Genomic DNA, 10909 nt, shown 5'->3' with positions numbered 1-10909 from the left:
CGTCAACAAAAGTTAAAATTAAATGCAACACATATTGCCACTAGCTTCATTAGAAATTTTAGTCAAATGACCATGGGTACATAGGATAATTTGCTTAGAAATCAGTCAAGGTACTAGTAATCAGAAGCATAATAACATATAATTGAATGCAAGTGTTTTCAGGAATAAATCTGACATAAAATTATGCGATCATCTCAGTATCACTTACAAGCTCTTAAATACCGAATAAGTACGGAAATGTATATTTCATTTGATTTCAAATATGTTATAGTACTAACAGGTGAGGCAAAATTTAGAGCGACTCGTTTGTAATAGAATCTGGTACTGGAATCATCGTGTATGTATAATTCGAGGTATAAATATTGAAAAAAAGCAGATGACCCATGTGTCGATTATTTCTTCAATTTATATAGGATATATTAATTGAGGCTTATCAGAAACGTTCTGGATTTTTGATGGAGAGAAGATCATCATTTTATTAGAATGTCATTACTGATATGAAAACAAGCAGAGTTCGAAAAAGCATGAAACATGTAAGATGGTTTAGCACATATAACCGACAAATGGTTGTTCAGAAAAAAAATCAATTACAACAGTATATTTTATCACTTTGATATCTCAATGTGGAGTCAGTCAAAACATAGGAATGATATATTATTATTTATTGCAATTTACACTCATACGGGTAAAGCAAACAACATAAATATAAAGTTAATTTGACACAAAAGTTAAGATTTACACGTATCAATATTTAACGAAAACTAGTAATGAAATTGTCACTTTTAGCAACTCTCAAAATGATTTGATCAAGTCACAAACTTCTGTCCACTGTTGATATACATGATTTAAGATTGTTTTATCTTCAATTTGTATAACAGGGGTTATTGTTAAGAATTTTTATACCCATATAACTTCTAGCAGTTGAGCTCAGTTAAAATCTAACAAAAAATTATTCATCTACATGTTTTTTTTACAAAATTACCAAACTTTGCTCTCTTGCTGTATTTATAATCAACAATTGGATCTGAGAATAGTGCAATGTACTGCGGACACAAAATAGGTACATGTTTGCAGAAGGTCTAAAATCATCTTCTTTTACGTGAAAGGGAAATCCCAAACACTACTTGGACAAAAGAATTTGCAAGGAAAACTGTATTACGAATAAAACAAAAAGTCAGTTTACAAATTACTTATTAAAGTCGGAAGCTGATGATTATATTCTTATTCATCATACACGTTATATTATACGTCGTCTTTTTAAACTGAAATTGAAATTAAATAATATGTCAGGTAGAAGTTGTGGTCAAAATATTAACTGACCTAATGATGCCATCACGATCAATACATTACATTCCTTGATGGAGAGTGATAAAAGAAATGGGTGCCAATGACGTTAAATTCGAACTTTTTAAAAATTGTTTACTGCAATATAGAACGCTTTAATTTGCCTATCATATTGGAACAGACAATGGTAGGTTTAGGAAAGAAAACTCGATGTATGCGTCTTATATCACTAACAATGAGACAGACAAAAATATCAACTGAAATAAAATATACAATACAGTTTGCTACATACAGTAACATTGTAATCTATAAAATTAAAATATTGCACTTTTGTTTTAAGTTAATTAAATCACTTATTATATTCTGAATTTCCCATCTTGACTTAATTCAAAATTACTAAAAGTGTTTTAGTGTAGTACATTTTGCTTAAGTGGATACGGTTCTTTATTCACAACAAAAGAATTGAACATCATTAAGTGCGGTATCATCTCCATATACTTGGTAAGCCTGTATTTTAGTTTTAACACCACATATGGCACTGTTCGCTGGACAGGCGTCACTCCATTCACCGTAGAAGCCAAATGTGCCATTCCCAGGAGAAACGCTCAGTTCAAAATCAAAATATTCATCTTTGAAATATCTGCATCTGAATCTAACGTAGTTGGCACCTGTATTATCGTGATAAGTCTACAAAAAAAAACACAAAAAAAAACCAACACGTATTGAGTATTTTCCACTAACCATAAATTTATGAATTTGGTGTGGAAGTTATGTAATGAAACGCGACTTTAAAGGCATAATATGTGGCAGCGTTATCCAAGTTTATATAGTTTCGGATAAATTTTCAAACAATGTATACATCAGAGCATGACATATAGTTTTGATTTGTTCAATTAGGTAAATTACTGAAGGTTTGATCAGCGTAAAAATACTATGAACCTTAATTGAAAATACAAGTCTCAAAGGAGTATTTTACATGAAGCTACAAATATATCTTAAGCAGTATTCTTATATATTGTCAATTAGTAAAAAAATTAAACTTATACTTATTTGCTACGTATGTCCTATAATATTAATTACACTGACAAAAGAAATTTCAACAAATAAAAAAGTGGTTTATTTTTAAAGCATTTTTAGTCTGAATCTGTTCAGATTTGCAATAGCTTTAAATGAGTAAATATTTGTTACATCTTTGGATGTATTCAACTTACATTATATTGATCTACTTGAAGAGAAAATGCGGTAAAAAATGTCTTTGCTGGACAAAGTGCTTCCACTGTCCATGTTCCCCATTGCTGCTGACCAGAAATGGCCGTATCGCCACAACGTTCACCACTTGTACTTCCACATATAATTTCTATGGCATTCAGTTCTGTCCTATCAAAATGCAGTCCTTCGATCTGTCAGTGAAATGCATATATTTAATGAACAGTTACTTCGTATTTATCCGGTCTTTAACATTTTTTTATTCGAGCGTCACTTATGAGTCTTGTGTAGACGAAATGCGCGTCTCGTGCAAATATAACATTTTAATCCCGGTACCTATGATGAGTATATTTACAAACATGTAGTATGGTTGAATTGTTTTACACTGGTCATTTAAGGATCCTTAATATCTTGCTGTTTGGTGCGAGACAAGACTCAAAGCTGTGGACCGATTTGTGACCTATAATTATTACTTTTTGTACATTGTGAATTTGATGGAGAGTTTTCACATTTCTTCTTATTAATATTTTTATGATCTTCTGATACTAATTACTAATTGAAATTTATAGCTTAGGAAACTTGTGATTAATTGCTGTTAATGTCACTTTATGTTACTTGGTGTAGCGTTAACTTAAAATGCTTTTAAGACGCTCTGATAATGTTGTAGTAATTTCTAAGTTGTGCCTTTCGTTTTCTGTCAAATTCTTTTATGTTAAATATCCTCTTTTACTCATAGTAATTTCCGAATCTGTGCACTTGACCTCTGTGCTTGTTATGTACTAATATGAGAGTAATATTTTTTTGTGCTGTCTTTGCAAATTTTTTGTGCACACTAAAGGCAACAGTAGTATACCGCTGTTCAAAACTCGTAAATCGATGGACAAAACAAAACGGGGAAACAAACTAAAACTGAGGGAAACAAATCGTCCATCAACTTATAATTTTAATCCTTTGTTACGGTTCGTGTAATTGTACATCCGGGAAAATCACATGCATCAATGTGAAAAATGACTTTTGAATTGGCATAATGGCATTGAACATAGAATCTATAATAAAAACATTTTAATATTGATGTGTTTATCCATTATGCCTTTGTGTTTTGCTCACACATGAGTTTATGAGTGTATTTTGCTCACACATGAGTTTTATGAGTGTGTTTTGCTCACACATGAGTTTTATGTGACTTTCATAAAGGTAAGATATTAAGTTAAGTAAAAGAAAACAGGTATCTTCAATCATTTTTTTTTTCATTAAAAATAAATACATGCAAGAAGTTAGGAATATGTCAGTAGTTTACCATTCGTTTGATGTGTTTGAGCTTTAGACTTTGTCATTTGATAAGGGATGTCCCCATTTAAAATTGTCATGAAGTTTGGTATGTTTGTTTTTTTTTTTTTCTTTTTTTTATGGACGATTTGTTATTTATTTGATTTACATTTACCAGTTATATAGTTAATCAAAGAGTTATTTTAAAATTTTGACAATAACTTGTTTACGTTTTTTTAGTATTAAGTTAGATAGTCACCACGTGTAGTGTGTGTCTGATTGTAGTAGTTTTAATTTTAACGTTTGAAATGTAACAATTTGACAATAATCATAGAAGTATACATACTTTCATTCTGTAACCAATAGCATAATGACCTTTCTTACAAAATTCTTCGTTTGCCCAATCACCCAAACATCCTCCATTCGTTACAGACAATATCTTATTATAGTCTGAAATAGTCAACAACACTTTTCATTACAATGGTTTTAATGTAAACAAAGAAAACAATAAATATACATACAAATGAAACCAAATGCAAGCACTCACAACGTTCTTGACAAACAACAAGATTGTACATTCTTTTCTTGTCAGTAGTTTTTTAAACTTAAATGATATCAAAAGAGGTTGATAAAAATTATTCAGACGATTGGACTGCCGACTTTATCAGTTGAAAAGTTAACATTTTGTCATCTGATGCATTTTGTTTCTTGCTATTCTGTATAACCTATCATAGTTTAAGAACTAATATTTTTTTATTTTTTTTTTATTTTTCTCACAGTTGGCAATGGAAATACATTTTTTTTCTTTCAAAGCAATGTTAATACTTAAACACACAATTGAAAGGAAATATTTTTGGTATCCTACACATCCCCTATTATTTACATTTTTCCATCGCTTTTATTCATGAGTAAAAAAAGGATAGACTTACCTACATATGTACGTCTGGGGTGTAGGATGTTTGAACCTGATGCATTGACAAAATCCGTATGACAGCATCCGGACTGATCAAGTTTACACTCCTTCGTCGAGTTTATGTAAGTAATCTCACAACATCGGTCACCGTGTGTGACACAAAACGCTGCACATTGATTTTCAGACATTCTACCTACGACAGTGAGATTCCCTGTCCTAATTTTCTTATTCTTTTCTACTTTAAAGTATTCTTTTCTCGTCTGATAATTTCCAACTGCCGCTACCGCATTTTGAAATAGGAAGCTACCAATCGAAGCTAAAACATACAGTTGCATGTCTGATTCAACGAAAAATTATATATGAATTAAACAAAATCTTAAGTTTTATAGCAAATACTGTACAGCGTTTACATGTTAATCCATTTGATGACTGCAATTATTCTACCTGCTGTTTTATTTAAAGACAGCTTCCTTATAAACATGATAGCTTCTGTTTATTGTAAATGTATGCATATTTTTAACAAATGCCATTGGTCTTTAGAGTCAAATTTTAATTGATGTAAGAAAAACCTGCATTCTTCAAACATACATTATTTCCTTGGTATTCTTCTATTCTCTTTGATTACAGAGATCTTACAAGGTTTAATTATATCAAACACTTAATATGCTGAAGTTTCGATTGAGTTTTGAAATAAACAAAGCAGCTATATAATGAATTTATACACATGAGTTCATATATTGATTATGAATAATATTTTCATATTTATTACTTCTGTGAATCATCATATACATTTTATTATTATGCAATACAGTAATTATAGTGAATTGTTAAAGGGACTATGATTTACTGTGTTAATGAGAAGACGAAATAATGATTGTTTTAAAAACATCCTTAAAAGTACGTATATAAAGTAAGGGTACTTTGAAAAATCTATTTATTGTGAAAATTATAGAAAAAATGTAAGATATTGGATGTTGAACTTTCAACGTATATTTGTTCCAGTGGAAACTTTGTTATAAACAATGTCATAATACCTGTACCTGGTGGAATAAATATTCTATACTTTTTTATTCCGTTAGGAACATATACTGTAATATTTATTCCTGTGGAAATAATATTCCAGAATATTTTTTCCAATTGGAACTTATAGTATGAAGGAACTTCTATTCCGTGACAAGGACTGATGTTTTGTTTGGATGAATTTACAAGGTACATTTTATTAACGTTTCAGGCAATCGTAGAAAGAGTCATACAATTTATTCTATTGTGTTCCAATTAAAAAAAGACATTAATTATAAATGTTCTGCTCTATAATGGGCAATAATTATTGAATAGAATGGCGTGCACAACAAGCAAGGATAGACATTATGTTGCATCGACATACATTGCAATACAAATATGTTTACAAAAAAGGTACAATTACTAATAAAACAAATATTAACCGGAAATAATCATAAGTACATACTTATCTCGTTGGCAAAACTTCAAGGTTATGAATGTAAGAATGTTCAGAAGCTTTCAACACTATGTATTTATGTGAATTATGTCGGTCGAGAAATTAAAATTGCATATACTTATTTTTGCATGTAATTCCCTTATACGACAAATCCGTTTCTGTTGAATATTAATGTGTACAACTTACAACTTAAGGACGAATCATGTGTTGTACTAACACCATCAACACGACTGGTACCACTTGTTAATCGGAAACATCTTACTTTCCCGAGTTAATGAGTTCGACACTGTTTTTAGTATATTTCATGTTTGCCATTCTGTAGTTTTTTTTTTGGAGTGTATTGTTGACTTTTTTCTTCTTTTTGTCGGTTTATTTTTGTCGGGTTTTTTAAAAGGGGGGACTATTGCATTGTCAGTTTACGTTCGGTTTACCTCCGGTTGGCGTCTTAAATATTACATTTGTATCTTCCACCATTTTTAATGGTCAGACTTTTTTCAGCTATATGAGACAGCAATCTCATGACGTTATAAAAACTTACTATCTCATGTATCCCGTGACACATATGGTTTACTGTACTTAGATTTATCATTGATTTTCTCGCTGTTTTATAAATCCATTTGTGGCATTGTGCTGTTTTTCCCGCTCTTTGGTCGGGTTGCTGTCTCTTTGACACATTCACTATTTCCATTCTCAATTTTATTTTTTATGCATACCTATACTGACAGGACTCTTTATCAAATACATGATTTGATTGGTTTTGGCATGCCTAACGTCCAACGGTAAATCTTAAATGCATATCAAAGACGAAATTAAAAAACAAACGAATAATTAATGTGTAAGTTGTGTAAGTGATAACGACGGGGATAAAAGGATTGCAATGGTTTAGATAAATTCAAATTAGATAAACTGTGCTGCGAGGACTGGAAGATAGCTGCAATAGGAAAACAGAAATCATCAAATAGATAAAACAAATTATCAACTGTCAGAAAAATCATCAACGATCAACTTTGCATTTTGTAGCTTGAACGTGCATATCATCGTGACTTGAAACAAGCAATAAATAAACTCATCATAGATACCAGGACTAAATTAAGTACCCCAGACGCGCATTTCGTCTACATACAAAAGACTCATCAGTGACGCTCATATCTAAAACAGTTAAGACCAAATAAAGAACAAACTAAAATAATCTTTGAATGCTTTAATAATTATTTAAACCAGAGTATATTGTAGGATATTTCAAATACAACGCTCCACCAAAGACAAATTGACATAGAAGTTAGCAACAATAGGACACCGTAGGGAAAACAATACTAATTGCTTAAAAGTTCTTTTTCAAGATATATGGTTTCAAACCAGATATATTTGTAATTATACATGTTTTTATCTAACAATTCCATGGTTATGATTTCGTGTAGAAATATGCATTACTAGAAACACAAATACATAATGCATTTAAATGTAATCGTTAATCAAATAACCATCATAGTTAATACTTCCTAAATGCTCACATTAAGAAGTGTTACACTGTTGTTAAAGTTATCATAACAGTGCTGTCGGTGGATGCCCCAATGGCTTTCTCAGTGTCTCCACTGCTGCCGTCCAGAACAGTTCTTCGCCAACACCAACAGGATATTTCAGACTTGATGCACTGTCTAGAAGTGCTCTGAGTTGATTGGTCATATGTTTAGAGTCAATATTTTTAAGCATAATCAATAAAAATACATCCCTTCCCTGTCTGCGCCTCCGCTCTTGAACGACATCAACCTCCCATTGACACCATTCACTTTTTGCAAAATCATTTGATAAAATAACAACCACTTTCCATGATTTCTCTAGATAGTTATTGATATTTGCAGTAATTGATTCCCCGATTTCAAAATCTCTATGATGAATGCAAAGTTTCATTCCTTCATCTTGTTCTAGTTTCTTTAGAAATTTTTGGTGAACCCATTGGCGATCAGCATCACAATACACAACAAATGCATGATATTCGAAATCATCTGCATCCTGCAAGGGGAGATAACCTTTTCTTCTGTTGTAATTGATTCTCCATAGGTATAAATAGTTTTTAATGTTTGTTTGACATTTGATTATTATCGCAAATATCACAGCTAATACCGTTGCTGACAATAACAAGATTATCACCATTGTATAAATAGGATTCCATGGAGGACACTCCTTAAACGAGTTCACATACTTTTGAAGTAACGTTCCATCAAGCACGGGTGGTGCCCTGCATTTATATTGCGTTGGATAACCTAGAAGCTTTACTTTTTTTGATTTAATCCATTCTGTAAACCATAGTTGATCACACGTGCATACAAAAGAATTATAGCTCAAATCCAGAACTTTTAACGATTTGAGCACGTCTGCAGTTTTTTGTCTATGATTTTGAGGAAATTATCTTTCAGATTAAGGTTTCTAAGAGACGTCATATTCTGAAATATTTCACTACCGTCAGTCCAATCTGACAATCTATTTGAACTTAGGGTCAATGTCTCCAGTGTTTTTAAGTACGGGAAGACATTTTTTGGAAGAATATGAAGACTTGTTGAGGATATTATTAAAGTTTTCAGCCTTTCTAAAGGTAAAAATATGTGTTGCATCTTTGTCTCGTTTTTAGGGAAAAAATTACGGTCTAAGTTTAAAAAACTTAGATTTGGTGACAAGGAAAAAATAGTCTGTGGATTAAACTCCTCTCGATTGAAATGGAAATTTGCAACATCCATACACAGGCGTGACAGAGACGAACTATTGAACGCATAATCGTCAATTTTTTGCAAAGGAAACCCTATTTTGGAGAGTTGTAAAGAATACAAAACTGGGAGGGATTCGAAAATATTTGACCGAATTCTCCTCATTGGTATTCTATTGAGTAAAAGCTTCTTCAAATTTGGTAAACATTGAAAAGCTTTTATTCCTATATCCCCAATATTATTATCGCTTAAATCTAAAATTTCCAATTTTGGTACTAAACTGACATCGCGTGTATCCTTCCTACACCATTCCGGAACCTTTGGGAGAAGATTTTCACTCAAACGAAAGTCCATTAGATCCTTCGGAATGCCTTTTAAATCAATATGTTCAATCTCGTTTGCATTCAAAAGCAGCTTTTCTAATTTTTTTAATGGTGAAAATATCGTAAAATTTAGTTTGGAAAAACTGTTACCTCCAATTCGAACATTTCGGATTTGACTGTTTGAAAAACTTGAAAACATATCGACTGGAAGAAAAAGCCAGTTATTATGTTGAAAATACAAAGATCGGAGATTTGTTGTTTTCATTTTCCCAACGGATACTTTTATAACATTAACCTCTAAATGTGTTTCTTGGACAATACGCAAACTAGCCAGATATTTTAGATTTACAAACGCATATTCATGAATGAATGAAATTAGATTGCTATGTAATTTTAAGTCTTTCAATCTAATGCCAGTCAAATTCTGGAATCCATTTTCACCGATATGCGTCAAATTTGTTCCGCTCATTATTACAGAAGTTATAGCGTCTGGAAATTGTGGAATATAATGTAAATCTCGTCCGGTGCAGATAGCTTGGCGTTTCTTTGAAGGCACAATTGTGCATTTACAATGTTTATGGCATTCCTTCTGCGCTACATGACTTTTGATCATATAAAGGAAACCAAACGTCATCACAAATATGATGTATGTTCTCATTTTAAGAATAACCTATAAAATAGAGGGACCAATGATAAATGTCATTTCACAAGATGAAACGATTTAGCTGCTTAGATATGAAAAAATAATAACTTCTCGTAAACATAAATGAAACGCGCATCAGAGCACAATGTAACAAAACCAGACTTTATAATAACGAATGGAAACTTACAAGCGTGCTAATTAAAAAAAAAGATATTTCATCGCATTTAGGGATATTTCTAAAAATGAGAAATTTGATAACTGAAAAAGAAACAATAGCTTACCAATTGCAAATTAGGCAGACATTAGCTAATAGATAAAAAAAAAAGGGAGGAACTTGCTTTTTTAGCAAATTGGCATATAACAAGAAATAACGACATATAATACAATACACAACACAACACAACACAACATATTTTGTTATGGAGTAATTGTACAAAACTAAGCACTGTGATAATAGATAACGTAGCAGTATTTTCAAATACATTATATAACCAGATAGTGCTTTGAAAGTCCTGAATAAAAAATATACTGCGTTTATTTGTTTTTAAGTGTGTGTGTCCTTTAATTTTAATAAAGTTGTGTGTCTTTTAATTTACTTTACAGTGTTCCCTTTATTGTCTTCGTGCTATTATGTTTTTTGAACACTAGGGTGAGGAGCTTCCGAATAGCCTTTATAGTGTTGTTTTCATTTTGTGTGCTCTTATATTTCTATATGACTAAACACCTACTTCATCGAGATAGTTTACATCATACACAGTTTTTTCCATCTATTACAAAAACATATTATTCAGCGTCTTTCTCCATAAACTATCAACTACGTAATCATGTTTCTTGGCGTCGTTGTTGGATTTCTTCGAATATTTTTTTAATGTTTAAGTTGTTTGTATTGCATGTTTGTGTTAAACGTTGACACAGTTTTGGTTTCAGGGTCTGAATTGTTTTCAAAATAGTCTATCATATCTGTTTGTGTTGTTCTGTGCCGAGCTAGGAATATTGTTTTGAAAGTTTTTTGTTAGATATGAAGTTTGATTTTTTTTGTAGTGTTCATAGACATCTTTTTAATTTTACTTTGTGGAGTATGGTAATATTTTTTGTACATTTTAACTGGACGTATTTGGC

General features: G+C 31.4%; 1 protein-coding gene and 1 pseudogene across 1 annotated transcript; both read right to left on the bottom strand.

Moving 5' to 3' along the window:
- Nucleotides 1–671: 671 nt before the first annotated feature.
- Nucleotides 672–4978, bottom strand: LOC143051284 (vitelline membrane outer layer protein 1 homolog). Its single transcript, XM_076224237.1, has 4 exons — nucleotides 4686–4978; nucleotides 4103–4206; nucleotides 2496–2684; nucleotides 672–1971 (listed from the first exon to the last, which is right to left on the bottom strand). Exons 1-4 carry the CDS (start codon nucleotides 4855–4857, stop codon nucleotides 1729–1731), a joined length of 708 nt encoding a protein of 235 aa, XP_076080352.1. The 5' UTR covers nucleotides 4858–4978; the 3' UTR covers nucleotides 672–1728.
- A 2333-nt stretch (nucleotides 4979–7311) lies between these two features.
- LOC143052523 (toll-like receptor 2) lies at nucleotides 7312–9811 on the bottom strand (annotated as a pseudogene).
- Between the last annotated feature and the right edge of the window lie 1098 nt (nucleotides 9812–10909).

This window comes from Mytilus galloprovincialis, chromosome 11 (genome assembly GCF_965363235.1).
Source record: "Mytilus galloprovincialis chromosome 11, xbMytGall1.hap1.1, whole genome shotgun sequence".
Lineage (NCBI taxonomy): Eukaryota > Metazoa > Mollusca > Bivalvia > Mytilida > Mytilidae > Mytilus > Mytilus galloprovincialis.
The sequence above is the reverse complement of the archived record's forward strand: the minus strand, read 5'-3'. Positions and strand labels throughout refer to the sequence as shown.